This window comes from Candida theae (assembly GCF_024610275.1).
Source record: "Candida theae strain CBS 12239 chromosome Unknown scaffold96, whole genome shotgun sequence".
NCBI lineage: Eukaryota > Fungi > Ascomycota > Pichiomycetes > Serinales > Debaryomycetaceae > Lodderomyces > Lodderomyces theae.
Genome location: NW_026261409.1, coordinates 895 through 18,943, shown reverse-complemented (window position 1 = coordinate 18,943; position 18,049 = coordinate 895). Strand labels below are relative to the sequence as shown.

At 39.4% G+C, this 18,049-nt stretch overlaps 6 protein-coding genes across 6 annotated transcripts; 3 read left to right on the top strand and 3 right to left on the bottom strand. All coding sequences in view use genetic code 12, as the record gives it.

The window, feature by feature from the left end:
• Positions 1–543: 543 nt before the first annotated feature.
• Positions 544–2,100, bottom strand: KGF57_001946 (uncharacterized protein; the record flags this gene model as incomplete). Its single annotated transcript, XM_051751205.1, has 1 exon — positions 544–2,100. The coding sequence occupies one exon, from the start codon at positions 2,098–2,100 to the stop codon at positions 544–546; it is 1,557 nt and encodes a 518-aa protein (XP_051609556.1).
• Positions 2,101–4,763: 2,663 nt separating this feature from the next.
• On the bottom strand, positions 4,764–6,584 carry KGF57_001945 (M20 family metallopeptidase; the record flags this gene model as incomplete). Its single annotated transcript, XM_051751204.1, has 1 exon — positions 4,764–6,584. One exon carries the CDS (start codon positions 6,582–6,584, stop codon positions 4,764–4,766), a length of 1,821 nt encoding a protein of 606 aa, XP_051609555.1.
• A 615-nt stretch (positions 6,585–7,199) lies between these two features.
• Positions 7,200–9,410, top strand: KGF57_001944 (uncharacterized protein; the record flags this gene model as incomplete). The annotated part of the gene is made up of 1 exon (XM_051751203.1): positions 7,200–9,410. The coding sequence occupies one exon, from the start codon at positions 7,200–7,202 to the stop codon at positions 9,408–9,410; it is 2,211 nt and encodes a 736-aa protein (XP_051609554.1).
• Positions 9,411–12,709: 3,299 nt separating this feature from the next.
• Positions 12,710–14,626, top strand: KGF57_001943 (uncharacterized protein; the record flags this gene model as incomplete). The annotated part of the gene is made up of 1 exon (XM_051751202.1): positions 12,710–14,626. The coding sequence occupies one exon, from the start codon at positions 12,710–12,712 to the stop codon at positions 14,624–14,626; it is 1,917 nt and encodes a 638-aa protein (XP_051609553.1).
• Positions 14,627–15,374: 748 nt separating this feature from the next.
• Positions 15,375–16,544, top strand: KGF57_001942 (uncharacterized protein; the record flags this gene model as incomplete). The annotated part of the gene is made up of 1 exon (XM_051751201.1): positions 15,375–16,544. One exon carries the CDS (start codon positions 15,375–15,377, stop codon positions 16,542–16,544), a length of 1,170 nt encoding a protein of 389 aa, XP_051609552.1.
• A 229-nt stretch (positions 16,545–16,773) lies between these two features.
• On the bottom strand, positions 16,774–17,451 carry KGF57_001941 (L-methionine (R)-S-oxide reductase; the record flags this gene model as incomplete). Its single annotated transcript, XM_051751200.1, has 1 exon — positions 16,774–17,451. One exon carries the CDS (start codon positions 17,449–17,451, stop codon positions 16,774–16,776), a length of 678 nt encoding a protein of 225 aa, XP_051609551.1.
• Between the last annotated feature and the right edge of the window lie 598 nt (positions 17,452–18,049).

Sequence of the window (18,049 nt, the reverse complement as noted above, 5' to 3'; positions counted from 1 at the left end):
TATCGTTAAACAGTTAGAATTGTAGATTGATCTCTATTACTATGTAATACTTCTCTTCTTTGGTTTTCTTTACTTTCTCCACTATTTTGCGTTGGATATCGCTTTTCTAATCATCTTCTCTTTCTACTTATCTACACTGAGTTTTCACTCATGATCTGGTAACTGCATTATTTCTATGCACTATTTCGTGATATTATAGTCCTTTAAGTTTCTCAGATTGTGTATACTTCTACCTAATTTCAAAAATGTGGCATTCTCCCCTGAAATCTGACAGTGAATTTGTTGTATGACAGCTCCTGAATAGTAAAGGGCCAGTTGAATCGAAAACACATTAACTGGGGATAACCTCGATCTTTTGGAGTTTAAAAAGTCTAGCTTGAGCAGATGGGATGGACAATGATTCACGTTTCTTTCAAATTTCTCCACCAATGAATGCTTGTGCCTCTTCAACCGGAGCATCTCATATTTTGCAGTTTGACCAAATCTTTGGATAATTCGGACGTCCTTTTGTCCACCCTGAGTTTCGCATATGGACCATCTTCATTACCGCGATTTCAAAACGTTAATTTCATTCAATAAAAGATCCCGAAAATTAAAATTCCCAGACTGCTGTTGGGTAAGGCTACTTAGGTAATCCTCAAATTCATTCCTTGTCCAACTTGCATAATCCGGTTTACTCTTCTCATAACTCTTCATCACCTTGTGCCATTTGATACTCTCTAATGAGTTAGGATACTTTTTTAAAACTTTTTGCAATAGCCAAAGTTTCGTTGCAATACTCATCTTTGGCGCCTCAATCATGTTCTTCTTTGCATTCAACAGATTCCACTTGTAGCGGCATTGGATTCTCGAGCGCTTCCCATCCATACGTTCACTTACAACAGTCCAATTGATTTTAGATTCAGGTTTCTCCTCGCTCCCCTTCCCCTGTGACCTTATACTATGCAACATTTCATTGACAATAATTATCAATTTATTTTCCTCCTCCAGTGTCCATTTTTGCAATGTTCGTCCCGGCCCACATTTGATATAGTTTCTCCATCTATCTCGACAGTCTTCAGGCATTCTTCCCAATATCTCACCAATAGTCTTCCACTGACCCTCATGCGCAACAGACAAATTTCTCAACTTTTCATCATCTTCTGGACTCCACTTGGCTCTGACATCAAAGATGTGATACCGTCTTCTGATGTGTTTATAAATACTAGACTTTGTCCTATACGGAATTGCCTTGCATACTTTTTTCCAAAATTTATCCTTGGTGCGGTCAGTTGTCCATATTCGATTGCACAAGTCATTTCTATCCCATTTTTTGAAATGGCAAAAACCAGCCAAGTAGTAGTCAATAATCGCATCTTCATCTGCTACGAAGGGACGAGGCTTTCCTCTTTTCTCTTTGGGAATCTTCTCTTCAAACCATTTGTTTGCTGTTTGTGATGTTTTCAAAATCAAGTCATCAATATCCAGAATGCCATCATAGCTGTGCTTGGGAAGTTCTGGCAGCCCAACATGACCTGAATTCCCATTCAGAGGCACCCCTATAGATGGAGAACGAGCAAGGTTTTCATGTACATTGGTAACAGACGTTTTCTCATTGGCAATACCCTCAGGGAGGAGTTTTTCATTTCCGACATATGTTGGCACCATTTCCTCCTCCTCCACCATTGCATTAGCAGCTGTGAGCAACCTCTCTTGTTGTCTTTTGCTCAACTTTTCCAGAGTACTGCTGGAGAAATCATTCTGAATATCACGTTGGTCCAGATCGCCTCCTTCACTACTCAAAACTTTGACTCGTGCTCCATTCTGAAGCATTGCAATATCCTCGGCTCGTTCTAACTGGTTAGCCGTCGGACTGCCGAAGTTCGTCCTGTTTGGCAAATCGATCATTGATTCATGCGTTACACTGTCATGGCTGTATGAGGAGCTATCAACTCGCCTTTTCTTCGTTCTGGAGGACTCCTTATTGGATGAAATTTTAGCTACATTCGAGGTCGCTAACCTACGATGGCTTTGACGACCTTGATCGTGATTCTTTGTTCTTTTCTTTGGTTTCGATATTCGCAAAGAGTGAGGTTTAGGGGTATCTTGTTGAGCTTCCATGAACAGCGTGAGGGTCGTCAAGTTAAGTTTTGGTGTTGTAGTAAAAGCATTCAAAAAGTTCTCCTGTCGTACAAACTCTTTTCTTTTTTTTTTTTTTTTTTTTCCCAAAACACACCATGAATTGACCATAAGTCAACTGAGTCCAATATGGCATAAATACAGTTTCACCTTAACTTACGCATCAGTTAGCTAAAGCGGTAAGAAACTACACGAACCAAGATCTTGACCTTGCTACCCATTCAAGGTGTTAAATCTGGTGACGAAAAAGACAAGCAACTAGCCGTTTCCAAATTTTATAGCGGAGAGTCGACCGAGGCTGACAAAGAGGAAGTACCCTAAAGTTGGCCTTTTAGGGAAAGGATGAGATATAGCCAGAGCTAGCAACATGTAAGGGGGAGGGGGAAGTGGGGGTGGGGATAACACAGTGGATGTTTTTATCAGATGAAATACAATGGCCTTCCTTGGGAAAGCTTGTCCTAAGAGCAGCATAGTGTGGGATTTACAACGAATCGTCTTTGACCCATTGCTAATGAATGTCCGTTTCGGGAAGCTATACAGCTTTATGCTTGAAACGGACTATGGACTATAGGCGCTAGATGGAATTGGATTTATGCCCGAAGCATCCTGAAATACCAACTTGGATTTACGAATGAATTGATCTTGACGCATAGTCAATGGACGACAAAAAACAGCTGGTGAAACCTGTTTGACATAAGTGACTTTTGCCGGTGATGAAAGGTCAAAATAAATCACAATGAGGAGCTCACATTTGGCAAGTTTTACAGAGGAGGCGAGTTGATATTATCTTTTTTAACCTGATAATGATTTAATCCATCTCAGCAAGGTTGTTTTCATCAGCTTCAATGTAGATCAACTTGATAGCTGCTCATGTACATTCCAAGTCTAGCTGCTTACCTCTTTGAAAACGGAGTAGAGGAAATGTGTGGGGGAGACATTACGTTCCCTCCTTTGCTGGAATCCTATTGTGGACTACGAACTATAAGAATGGGTTGCAATTTTCTTTAGGTATCTATAGGGTAGCTCTGTTGTAGATGATATAGCTGTGTAAGACTCAAGTAAGAATGAAATGTGTGCCATCCTGTGTTGTATATATTTATAAATATACATACCGAATTCATAAAGACAACCCCGCCCCCCTCCCAAATGTAAAATCACACGTCGTTTTTAATGCGTACGGTGATGTAGTGTTGGGTATTTAATACCAAACTTCCTTTCAATTGACTACTCTACAATCATTTAGATAGATGTTACGATTCACCTCAACGTAGATGGTATAGAGTCAGAGTAACAGCAACTACAAGTAACAAGTTACACACGTTTAGCAAATCTTAAGATATTTTAGTAGTATTACTTCTACTATATAGGCCGAAATAATACTGGAAGAACCGATTCAAGATGTTCTGTAGTCAACAGCGGCGAATCAACAAGTTACACACACACACACACAATGTAACAACAACTCCTGTGTTGAAGCTTGGTCTCCANAAATATTGTCGAAAGGTCATAAACACAGCATGCTATGCATGCATTAAAAGAGATTAGACGAGTAGTCAACGTTATTAACCTTTGTAAACCAAGAGTCTGGAAGTGAGAAACTTGTTTCTCCCCCTCCCTTTACACATCAGATGAAATACATTCATGCCATTGTTTGGCAATAGGACTCCTTCTGCACATTACCAGTATTGACATTACCAGTACTAGTACTACAAGCGCCGTTGCGCAAAAAGGCAACTGAGATAAGTACAAATGCAAAGAAGAGTAATCGTTGGTTCTCAGGGAATCAGTAAATTACCACTTCTCAATTATATAGTTTGTTTCAGTTAGGTCATCAATATTTAAATGTCTACGTCTAAGTACTGTATATGTGACTCTTGAATGGCTTCCTATATATTCCAAGCTTTAATGACATTCGCCACCAAAAAACCGGGAGCGGGAGCACATGCCCTCATCGCCGTATGCGCACTTGTTATGAATGCACCGCTCTGATGTGTGAATCCAAAGTTAAAGTTTTTCGACAGGAGGTTGTAGCCTCGATGACCTAGTTTGAGTAACAGAGTAAAGAGAAGGTGTCTTGTCCAATAAAGAGTCTGCAGTTTCAACTCAATACACATAATGTGTCTTTGCTTTGTATTTTACCAACACGGTAAGAATAATGGACTTTCATTCAAGACCTGTGGCTCCCACAACGCAATAACAAAGTGGAAACTTCTTTACCTCTTTAGAATTTTGATTCAATGAGCTCAAGAGTAATTTACAATATGGCGGTTTCGTGTACCACCAACGTCGGATCGGATGGGTTCGACTAAAAAAAGTCTAGAAAAAGCCCAAAATCATTTCACATTAAATTTTTCAAAAATAAAAAGAGAGCACTGTTAGGATGTGATATCGAAATTGGTGATTAGTATATTGATTATAAGCTATAAAATGTATGAAGCTAAGGGTAAATGTACGACTATAAATACTAAAGACTCATAGCAGCACATTAGGATCAGTAATGAGGTTAGTAATGTGGGTGTAATGAGTTACTGATAGACTAGTAATGAGTTATGGCTAGTAATACATTACTAATGATGGTTCTTCCTGGCAAGCACAGACAATTGTATCTCCTCTTTTCGCATCCACGAGACCACCAGTGACAACTTTCAAAAGTTTTCATCTTCGTTGATCAATTGCAAATACTCGTAATAAAATGCAATAATCTGCAAATGGGAATCAAATCGTATATATTCATCGACCCCATGAGCATGGGATTCGACAGTTGTGAAGAGTCCTGGTCTGTATCTGAAAATGTTTTTGGTCAAGTTCCAATAATACCTGGTATCGGTGTTTCCAGTAGCTATTCCCGGTGCCACAATGACCGGTTTCCCAAAAACAACATCAAACACGCCAGAGTTGGATACTGTCGTGTTGCTTGGTACAAGCTGTTCGTACACGTGTCTGATGTTACCCGCAAAGAGCTCCCAAACTTTACCAACGGTTGGAGTGCTTGGTGCTGGTTCCAACTCTGAGACTCTGCGAAGGGTGATTTTTCCGTTGACAGTCTCATTACGGAGAATGTGACCCTCAGAGACCAAACCCAAGTCATATCTTTTAGCAAGATGTTCAGCATGTTGCAAGTCGTGACGGTACACATCATCAACACTTGACTCCACTGCAATACGGTGATTGATGACGGCTTCAACATACTCGGGTAAGGCATTGGACTTAACTCCACCATTGATGATGTCCACTGCTTGTGTAGATGAAATCAAGTAACGACTGAGCAACGACTTGTTGTAAAGCCAATTGGTTGCTATTTTGTTTGCACGACGAGATGTTTCTGCCTGAAGTAAACTCTTTTTGATCTTGTGGGCAAGTGTAGGGGAGTATTTGGCAACACATTGATACTCGTGGAAAGTTGGATTACGAGGTGACAAAATTGGTTGAAAACGGTCTCTTTCCAAACTCTCGATAAAAATTGCCATCAACCCAATTGACGTATGTTGTGATAATGGTGGGACAGATGAATGGCCTCCAGGTGTATTAATCCCCACGACGACATCTGTTGACCCCTTTTCACTTGTTCCTGGCAAAGCCAACACGACATCTTCTTCATAAGCTATGCTCTGACCACCTTCATCAATGACAGCATAAAAAGAATCGTTTCCATATCGTTGTGTCAAGAATTGGCCAATGTGTTGAGCCCCACGTTCGCCACCAACTTCCTCATCGAACCCAAACCCAAGAATAATGGTTCTTTTGGGTTTAAAGTTTGACTTGTACAACTCCTCAAGTGACTCTAGCAAGCCAATCAACAAGTTTTTGCAATCAGATGAGCCACGTCCCCACAATTTATCACCGTCGTAAACACCATCATATGGAGGATAAGTCCATTGCGACAAAGTGGACTTTTGTATAGGCACAACATCTTGATGAGCAGTAAGTAAGATTGGTTTCACTTCCGACAGTGGATGTGAGCCATTCCAAGTAATGACAATTGCGTGTGAGTGAACGAGTTCAACTTGCAAATGGGTGAAGACAAGGGGGAATGTCTTGTTGAGATAATCATAGAATGGCGTAAACTTATCATCCCAGTACTTGGGGTCCTTCTCGACTGATGGGTCCTCGTCGAAAACATCGGTTGGTATTTGAACTGCCTTTGATAGTTTCTCCGCTGATACGCTTCTGAAATCTTTGTCAAATAATATCCTCAACACGGTAGAATTGTCCTTGATATATGATTGTGGATATTTGTAGTCGTATTGGTGACAAATTTCGTCTTGTGGTTGATCAAAATACCCCCATGGCGTATTCTTGACGACCCCACTGCTGCTTGTTAGTGCTTGTGGTTGTAACCGTGGCGTTGCAATCGAATAGGTTAATATGAGGAGGACGAGTACCAAAAGCAACAGGACATTGCGACCAGAAACATGCCTTCTAGTTGGCTTGGTCTCTAAACCCAGTTTTGTATCCATTGTGCTCATGACTTATGTATGTTGATAATATCACTGGCTATCGCTAGTGGTGCTGTGGTGGAATATGAATTGCGGGAACTGGCAATTGCGCGCGTTGTGAGAGAGTGTGAAAGAGAGAGAGAGAGAGAGAGAGAGAGAGAGAGAGAGTGTGTGTGTGTGTGTGTGTGTCGCAAAATATAATATTGTGACAATGCTTATCATTTTCTCCTTTTCTCTCTCCTTTTTCTTTGTCTCTTCTCTTAAATAGTGTGGAGAGGAAAAGCTTGAATGAGTGAGTCAGCTATAAGGTATTGTGGAAAAGGCAATTGTAACAGCGCTGACTGCTTCAAACCAACAACAATATAGACCGAGATCATCAGATGTATCACTAAGCTTCAACACACAATAGATATATAAAGACAACTCACTTGCAACAGAGAGAGAAAAAGAGCAAAAGACACAGATATCACCAAAGGAATATAATAATTCAGCAATCAATTTAGATCATCATAAACTCACCAGCCACAGACACATACACACAGACACAGACACAGACACACAGACACACAGACACAGACACACAGACACACACACATCTTATACTACACTCCACCACAACTCTATACTCACTTATACTCACTCATCATGTTGATGGAACTACCATTGGAGATTCAGATGAGGCTCCTATACATGGTGCCACAATCTAACTTGAAGTACATCAATTCCCATTTCTACATCTTGTACAATGACTTATTTTATCACAAGATTGTTGCAGTATTTGGTGACGATACCATCAATGTCATTATCAAAATCTTGCCGTGGCTCAAACCATACATCAAATCCCTTGATTCGTTTCGATATGTCAATAGAATGATTATTGCCAAGAGGTTGACGTTGATAGACAACTTGAATAAGGAGGATGAAAATGTGACGTTTAATATTAATGAGGGTATCAGTGGGCTTAGAGCCATGAAGACGACCCCTGACCATGTTGATTCGGTTAAGCAAGGTTTTTTCAATGAAAGTGGTGGTGGAATTGCGCATCAAGAAGAACACGACCAAGAAGGCGCCCTACTGTTTGTGTCTCTGCCAATGGGCCATAACCCTCTCAATGTGCAGTATGTTAAAGATTCATGGAAATACATCTACTCAGTGTTGAAGAATAAGAGATTGTATGCTGAGTATTCCGACTACAAGATTGATGAACCAAGAAACTATGTCTACAACCATTTTGTGGAGATTAATCGAACTTATTTATTGAGTTATTCCAAGGACGTGTGGTTAGCCCCAGGACAATATAATTTGAATATGGGACTTGCTGTCAAGTATGGTCATGGATTGGGCACTACTAAATTTGAAATAAGATACAATGTTTACGATGAAGATGACGAAGAGGAAACAGAGGACCACGTAATGGAGGCAGAGGCACAATTTTTTGAAACAATCACTCAAGGAAGGCAAGGGACAGGTGCAAGTGCAGGTACAGAGGATAGTACAGAAGTGGCATTACAACAAAATGTGCGAGAAACCGATGTCGACGTGGTTGGTGCAAGAGCTACTTATAACGGTAATAGTAATAACATCCTCAACCATACCAATACCAATCACAATGACAATAGAAACACAATCCTTGCAAATAGATATTTCCGGCCTAATGGTGGAGCCAATGGGGGAGGTGTTGACAGAAGTGTCAATGGATTCATGGATCAAACAGTAGACACAGACAACAACAACAACAACAACAACCAAAATGATGAGAATAATGATAACCCAAACACTTCCAACATTGACAACCTTGTCAATGATACTCGAACTAGTGCCACTGTTACGAAACTGTTTTACCCTCCTACAAACATCAATGACATATTACCCAAGAACCAATTTTGTTTTCTTCGGGTGGCCCAATTTACCATACCTCCCAAAGATAACCAAGAGATGAAGAGAAACAAGTTGCGTAAAGTGACAATTAAAATGGAAGAAATCGGGTTGTATTTGAAGAGTGGGTTTAGGATATACTTTATCGACATTAGCCAACCCTCTATGTTGTATGACGAGTATGATTTGTTGTACTACTCAATCAAGCAAACGGAGTACAAGTATTTTATCAACATTTTATTGAAGAATTTGTATAAAGCATTGAATTATGTTCAGAATGGAGGCACAAGTGGGGGAGAGGGTGGTGATGGTATTGGTGGTGGTGGTGATGATGGTATTGGTGGGGTGGTTGGAGTTGGAAAGTATGGCAGTGGAGATCCTTATGATATATGGGACGAGTATGATAAATCGTTTTTGAAAGAGTACAGTGAAGAAATTGTGAATGATTCAAACTCGGCCTCGATTGTGAAATTGGACGGGTGGCCAACACACAAGAGAACATCCTCATTAAAGCTAGCTGACTCAGTGTCAGCTGTATCTTCCTCGTCATCATTGAGTTCCTTACAGCTACACACCACATTCAAGTACAATTTGAAAAAATTGTCCAATTATGCCAATTTTTATTTCAAGAATACAACTAACACCAAGAGATTCTACAAGTTTAGTACAATTTATCAACAACGGCAGTTTATTAATCGATTTGGAGATTACAATTTGGATTTCAAAGAGCATTTGAGCAGACCACTGCAGCCATTAAGAGAACCGAGTCAAGGGACTCTACTGCAAGAAAAGAAAGTGGTTATGAGTGCAAACCTTGGACACCTGGCGGGAGCTGTTGGGTTAAGAGCTCAGAATAGTAGTGGCAGTGGTGGTAGTCATGGTGGTGAAGATACTGAGGAGTATCGACAAGTTCCTGAGTCGAGGTGTGGCTATGATAAATTGGGATTGAAGTGGAAGATACCGATTGTTGGAGAATTGTAAAGAAAAGGTGTACGTAAAGGATAATTTTGAATAGCTTAGAGCCTAGAGTAGAGCTAGATTTACACAATACGGTGTTTGCGTAGGGAAATAGATATAAACTATTGAATTCGCAATGGGTATATCTCATATCGATTAGCTATTCTAAGATTACGTAGATAGAATTTGTGTTACATTATGTGGGCATGAACGGACCACCGGTTGTAATACACAATATGATTTATCTTACAATACAAAAACATATAGCATAATGTATAGCACATAATATGATATGCTGCCCCAACATAACATAACATAACATAAAAAGTAATGGAAAGACAGAACAAGAGGCAACGTTTGTGTAGTCAAAGAACATTCGATGTTATTCTAAAGAGACAGAGACATAGAGACAGAGACATAGAGAGACAGAGAAAGAGAGAGAGAGAGAAAGAGAAAGACAATTGAATGGAAACTGTCAACATTGTTTGATATGCAGTTGCAGTTGTAGATGTAGTTGCAGTTGCAGTTGAACTCTAATGTAAAATTGCATATATTTGATTGTGGCATGATTATTGTTTTTGTTAGTGATGCTTGGGGGAAATTTTAGTTTATTGCACAAAGACAAAAGGGTTTTGTAGACTTTTTTTTTATTATAATTAGATAACAAAGTTAATCACTTTTGTGGTTATTTTTGAACAAACGCGGGGAATAAGGGGAACTGTTGAAGGAGAATTGAATACTTTGACGCAGATGTATTATGTACCCAGAAATAGAATGGAAGTAGAATTGGGAAAACAGATGACAGAGAACAAAAAACAGAGAACAGAAAACAGAGAGAGAACAAAAGATTTGCAAAACGATTAGTGTGGTACAGAAGTATTCTGCAATAACAATCTACCAAATAACCGTGTAAATATTTAAGCGAGTGCGCACTAACAAGAGCAAGTGTGAACGGAGTGGTAAAATACACACTCACTTCACATATACAGTCGTAGCTGGAGTAGTAACAGCCATATTAAATGTAGGAAGTCCGTCCTTTGGGTGTTTCTTTGATGTAGATACATTGTTGATGTATTATAACCATGTACCGTGTAAAAGAATCTGAAAATGCCAAATCTCAGAGAATATACAGGGTTTGAAATAAAGCATGACAAAATTTGAAGAGGAGGGGTAGGAGAGACTAGAGTTTGTTAAAGGCTACTGCTAATCAGTACAGGCTACGGCTGGTGTTTGTTGTTACTGTTTCTTTTACTTGTTGGTGTTGTGTGTGTTGTTACGAATTGTAACACTGTTACATTTGTAGGCAAACAATTGCATAAGTCCGTGATGAAATTTTGTTGAAAATGATTGCATCCCCAAGCTAATTTGAATAAATGTGAGAGAGGAGTAAAAAGAGGGGGGGGGTGTAGATGAGCAATATCAAGTAAGAAAAAAAAAAAAAGGAACAGAGAGAGCATGAGGAGAAGGGGGTGCAAGTGTAAAACGTCCGGAAAGAAATTTCTCAATTGAGGGGAAGAGCTGTAAACGAAGGATAGATTGTGTGTGTGAATAAAGTGTATAAAGTGTCTGTCTAATGTTATGTAAGAAAGATAAGGAGTTAGGAGTTAGAAGAAAGGGGTGTAGAATCATTTCATTACACACACCCCAACTCTTTCTAGATAAACTTCAATTGATATCTGATGGTATCTTTTGCATGTTAGATTAAGACCAATAATAAGGAGAACGCCTCTTTTTTTTTTTTTTTCCTTCCACCTCGTGAGTTTGAATTAAAGATTTCTATAAACCAGTTTATTGTATCTCTACGTCTGTACTTTATCGGACCGGGATCAAGATCCAACAACAACATATATATTTAGAGACAGAGAAGGTTTCTTTGATTGATTGACTGATTGAGTTGACAGTTATTTCTCCGTCTCAATATTTTATTTTTTTATTTATTGTTCTAACTTTGTAACTCTGATCGAAGCATTTCCTTAAATCACGCATATTACTTGTTAGTTGTATTTATTTGTTATGCAACAGCAGAAGACATAGCAACAAAGAAAAGCGTGACCATCTCAAAGATTCAACACAAAGACGAGTTCTATTAAATGTATCATAAGTAACTGGCTAAACACATTTGGAAAGTTACAAAAGAAAAAAGAATGTTTTACAATTGTCTCACATAACAGACTGGGTAGACAAAAAAACACAAAAAAACACAACACAACACAACACAACACAACACAACACAACACAACCAGTTTCTATTCATATTAACCTGATTGTTGATGATAGGTAATTGTGCACGACTTCACTACCAATCAAAAGATCTGACGATTTGATATGACGATCAAAAACATTACCAGCCAGGGAGAAAATCTTTTGTATATGTGTCCTACATTGGTGAGTATGAGTGAATCGGAAGTGATTCAATCAAGTATGGTATATTGTATTAAGTAATTGTATTGTATACATATCGAAAGCCAGTGTAGACTTACTAAATGAGTGGACAGGAAACATAAAAATCGATATGTATGTACGAAAAAAAAAAATATAAAGAATCACGTTATATCTACTACCACGCACATATATATCTCTATGTACTACTGCTACGGCTATGAGAAAACTACGGTTTTTCTTATTCCACAATTACATGTCGCTAATATGTCGTTCATTGCAATATACTTTTTGTTGTGATTTGAAGGAGTTTTTTGATCCTTTCAGTATGATGGAGTGTATACATTGTGTATCTTTGTTTAGAAGGGGCTGTTTTGAAAAGACATGAACTGGTAGCATTGCAAAGAAAACAAAGAAAAGTGAAAAAAGAAAAGCAAAAGCAAAATAAGAAATAAAAAAATAAAAAAATAAAAAAATAAAAAAATAAAAAAGAAATGGTGGTCAGCAATTTTCCCAATTGTTTAAATTGTTCTTTTGTCACAAAATGGAAGATAGAACAACTAACAAAAATGATATATATACATATATATAAGCAGTTCTATCTTCATTTATTATAAACCCACCAATTGAACCATTTACTATCATCACTCACTCACTCACTCACTCACTGCCATAAATTATATGTTACAGCAGCGTCTCCAACAGCAGTCACAACAACAGCACAAACTTGTAAATACATAATCTATTTAAAATTTCATCTGTTATCCCAACTCCTCTTCCTCAGTCCTTCAGTTTATCACAAATTAATCCTACCTAATACAAGACCATCCTATAGCATACAACGCCACGCTCAACTGACATAGTCTGTCTCATTATACAATCTTATTTTTAGATAAATTTACACATATACATGCCTTGTTAAGCATCACCGCAATATAAACAAAATGTCCAAGTCCCAGGCCAAGTTCCATATATTTAGTAACCTGTCTTCATCAATTGAACAGGATGTTGACTTAAACAGCAATGACAACAACAATTCTTCAAACACAAACAGTGCCGATGGTTATGAAGTTAAAGCTGGAGTTACCGATCAACAAGCACAGCCACATGACCAACAACAACAACAACAACAACCGCAATCACATGAGCAAAAGCAAGGCAAAGATGTTGCTGCCACTCTTGCCACACAATCAACCAACTCATCAACTCCCACTTTGCGTCAACCTCAACCACAATCTCCACAATCACAACAGCAACAGCATCATCAACTCCACGCACACCATTCCCAGCATCTTTTGTCTGGTTCCCCAACCAGAGACGACAAGTTCCACAACCTTGTCAAGAAAACTATCAACAAGTTGAAATTGTCACCCGCTGTACCGAATGCACCAACAGTTGCTTCAGCTTCAGCTTCAGCTTCTACTTCTACAAGTCCCAGTGCATCTCAAAAGCAGCAGCAACAATCACCACAACTGCCACAACTGCAACTGCAACTGCAACTGCAACACCATGTTTCCACCCCATTTGCTCGTTCAAGATACAACTCAGTTGTTTCTTGTAACTCGTCCTCGAGCGATATTTTTGAAAGATCTGTTTCTAATGGTAGTCTACTTTGCAAATTCACCAATCCCGACACACCATTCCACCATAATATAGAAAACTACACCAGTCCAATTTTAGATACAACTGCGGAAATTTTGGTGAATCCAAATATCCAATTAGAACAAGTTAAATTGAATTGTTACTGTGACGATGATGGTACATCCTTGCCGTCACTTGACTCTTTTAAGGGGAAAGATGTCCTTTTCAGTTCAAGCTACAATAATAACCATAGTAATAACAGCTACATTGATGGTAATGCCAGTACAAGTAACGACTGTAACTCTAAACCAACTAATCAGTCGACTCTGAGTTTAACTTCAGCTCCACCTTTTATTCCAGGCTCAAACACTACGTCACCCACATTGAGACCAAGAGCAAGAAGTATCATATCACAGCTGATTATTTCCACGTTGGATAACTCAAAGCATAATAACAACAACAACAACAACAGCAGCAGCAACAACACCACTGCAGGTGGTATTTCCCATCTCAGTAAAGTCAAATCTTCAACTACTACTACTGGTTTAACAAGACCTCATTTGTCAGCTTTGAGATCCTCTAGCTTTGCAGGAACTACTTGTCTTTTGCGCAATAAGCCCTCAACCACCCATCACGACTCCAACACAGGTCCACAAGGGAAATCAGCAATATTAATTAACAGAAAGTCGTCGCCCAAATTGGCCAGTTTGGTGACAAGATCATCTTCTGGTATTCAGTTGGCGGCGTCTCCCACATTATCAACCCACTCCGCCACATCGCCAACATTGGCCAACTCTGCTATAAAAGCGAAGCCAATTGCAGAATCCGAAGCAAAGTATACTCACTCACCTACAACTAAAAGAGGAGCAACTACCGCTGCCAAACATCACCGACCAACTGATCCACTGCAACCTCCTGTGATTGATTTCTATTCGTTTGCTGATATGTGTACTCATGAAGACGAAGAACTTGCTCCAAGTGTAGCAGAGATTGGTGAGGAAAGACACAAAGCGGATGCGCACCGAGGTGGTGGTGGTGTATCTTCCAACGACGATACTGATGACGACGAAGACGACGGGGTTGACCCACTTGATGATGCCAACATCCAAGAGTTTGGTTTCAACGGTATTAGCAGTGGTGGCAGTGGTAGTGGCTTCCTCAGTGGCAGTATTCGTGATGGATCGATTTCCACTAGTGGTACCATGTTTACAAGAGAAGTGCCTGCTAGAAGGGGTAGCTATGCTACGATCAGTGCTAAGGATTACATAGGTGTTTTATAAGGAGATGTGTTCTATTTATTTTCTGTGTTTTGTTGATAAGAAGCGTAACGAGCGTGTCCATAGTAATGACATCGATTATATGGTAATACAATTCTGCTAATATCTTCTGACCAATGTGCCTTTACTGGCATCGTCTCGGAAATCGCATTCAAACTCATACGTACTAACACAAGTGTAGTTTTAGTAAAGGACGGCAATGATTATATCTCTCCCTACGTTGGCTTGAAGAAAGTTGATGCCTGTATTAAATACTTGTGATCAAAGTCACGAGTATTGTCGTAGATTTAAAGTTTGCGACGTAAAATTGCAAGACACACACGACACATCAAAGAAAAGGAAAATTTTTTTATTTTAATTTTTACGACAAACGAAACCAAACGCATCAACAAGACAATTTTTCTTTTTTTTTTTTTTTTCCTTTTTTAAACGTTGACCCAAACGAAAAATTATCACTCTCAACCAACCAACCAACCAACCAACTAGTCCCCGCATCAACCATCAATCTACTACTTGATTACATCACAATTGACTAACCAGACTACTAGTCTTACCCTTCTACATCAATCACCACCCATCTATATCCAAACAAAAAATTTGCTGGAGTATTATCACTTTTGCATACTATTACCTCCTCTTCCCACCTCCATCTTTTCTCTTGTGCAAAAGATAGACCAAAACCGAATCAGGACTGATCAATATCACACACATAAAAATATTTTCATCACATAAAGAAACCAAACTTTTCACAATGACTGAATCTTTATTCGACACTAATTTTACCTCGGAGAACGAACCAAAATTGACGAATACCACCAGTGGTATTCAGCCCGCCACCCAAGCTCAACCGCAGGGTGGAAGCCAAGGCATTACACCAAACAATGCTGACCACAGCAACGCAGGCAGCACCAATGCTACAGGTAACTCCCCTGCTGCTAGCAACTCTCATGCGGTACATTCAACGACAGCCCCAACCACCAACGATGGCGCAGACCATCAAGAACACCATGATCACGACCACGACCACGACCACGACCACGATCACGATCACGATGGCGAATACGACCAATCCACGTCCTTGCCATCATTGGATGACAACTCAAATGCCGATGCATTGATAAATTACCGTGTTTTGGTATCGGCAAAGGAAGCTGGATGTTTGATTGGACAAAATGGGAAAGTCATTGACTCAATCAGAGAAGAAACAAACACCAAAGCCGGAATATCTCGATTGGTTCCCGGTACACATGAACGTATCTTGACCGTATCTGGAAAATTGGATGATTGTGCTAAAGCGTTGAGTTATTTTGCTCAAGCTTTGCTTGGTTCATCAATTGAAACGTACAATTATTTCCCATTGAAACAATTGAGCTCAATTCCATGTGTTGAGCATGAGACTACCATATTGAGACTATTGATTCCCAATAGTCAAATGGGTACATTGATTGGTTCCAAAGGTGCAAGAATTCAACAAATTCAACACAATTTTGCCATTTCCATGATTGCTTCGAAATCATTCTTGCCTGGATCAAATGAAAGATTAGTTGAGTTACAAGGGACTGTTGATGACTTGTATGATGCTTTACGAGTCATTTCTCGTTGCTTAATTGAGGACTTTTCATCAAGCGTCGGCACTACTACCTACTATGTCCCCAAGAGTCATCAATTGACCAGGAAATCAACTGCCACCATCAGCTTCCCCAATGACATGGTGGGAGCTTTGATTGGTAAGAACGGTTCAAGGATCCAGGGTGTTAGAAAAGTTAGTGGTGCAATGATTGGAATTGGCGAGGCTGTGGAAGGCTCAAATGAACGTGTCTTCACTATAACTGGTACTCAACCAGCGGTTGAAAAAGCCAAGCTGTTGTTGTATCATAATTTGGAAAGAGAAGAACAAAGAAGAGCTGAAGCAACTGAGTAAACTGTGATTACTGGATTTGGAACCTCTCCACTTTGCTTTTGCCTATGATTTGATTGTGAAAGGTCAAGAAATTGATGTAAAAAGAAAACATTTTACACTTGTGTATTTTCCCATATATCACCATCCCATCTATCTTTTTATATTAAGTCTATAAATGTATGTACTATTTTCGAACACAGATTGTCTTTTGAAGCAGAGTACGTTTGTATTTAAAGTAAGAGTATCCCTTTCAGAAGCTTTTGCTTAATAGCTTGGCCAATTGTTCCAAAAACTCCTTATCAACCTCATCAAACCCATTAAAATCAAGACAATCCAAGTCAATAACTGCCACTGCTCTGCCACCCTCATCATCAGAGTTAAACGAACCCTCTTTTATGATAGGCACAACAATCTCCGACTTTGTCTCACCATCGCATGCTATATGACCGGGAAACTTGTTGATATCGGGTACAACTTGAGTTTGGGCTGTCGATGCGGCTGTTCCACATACTCCTTTACCCCATTGGATCGATTGGCAGGCGACTTTACCCTGGAATGGGCCTAGAAGCAATTCAACGGAGGAAGTAGCAAAAGAAGGAGAAGAAGAAGAAGAAGAAGCGGTGGTTGAGGTAGTTGCTGAGGAGGTTTCTTTGTGTGATTCGTGATTGAGTTTCTCTTGATGGTTTGTGGTGCTGATATGACGAACTTGATAATTCTGGCTGGTGTAGAATCCCGCCCAATTCACATTGATGCCCAATGAATGGTATGCGTGCCATAATAGAGATGCACAATTGGACAAGTTGGATATCAAATACGGAGTTTCGAGGGCCGAGTAAGCATCAAGTAGCTGTTGAAGTGTTTCGCGTTTGGTTTTGGTTTCGGCCGAGGAAGGATTCGAGAAGTTCGTGTAGTCGGCGTGATGGACCATTTTTCTTGCGATGGGTTGTGCTATTGATGTTTCGTTTCTGGATGTGTGTGTGTGTGTGCGTGTGTGTGTGGTGGTGTGATGTAGGAATGATGTGGTGGCTCCTTCTGAAAAAAAAAAAAAGCACTCGTTTTCATTTTCGCCATAGATTCCAGATAAATTCTGATTGCAATACTTGATTAACGGTACACTATTCGACATTAACACGTTAGCTACTTCAAATCAATGATTGGACTACATGGTTGGCACTTTACAAGGAGTTTTCCACAGAAAAGCCGTTATTACACTTACCCAAATCCAAATGTCAAGCTTTTTCCCTACATAGTGTAGCAAAAAAAATTGAATACACACACACAAATTATCACCAGTATCCATGAGTATCTATTGGGCTGTCACTTGGGATCAAATGCAAATTTAATGTAAACTTCACCTTGTTTAACAATAAGGTCTCTGTCTCTGTAATGCAAACTACTTAGCTTTGATATATCACATCAATCCAAATCCTTGAATATGGAAGCTACACGAAACAACAAAGTCAGCTTTCATAGCTTACACAATTCTCTGGATTCGTGTCTCATATAAAACTTTCTAATAACCTTCT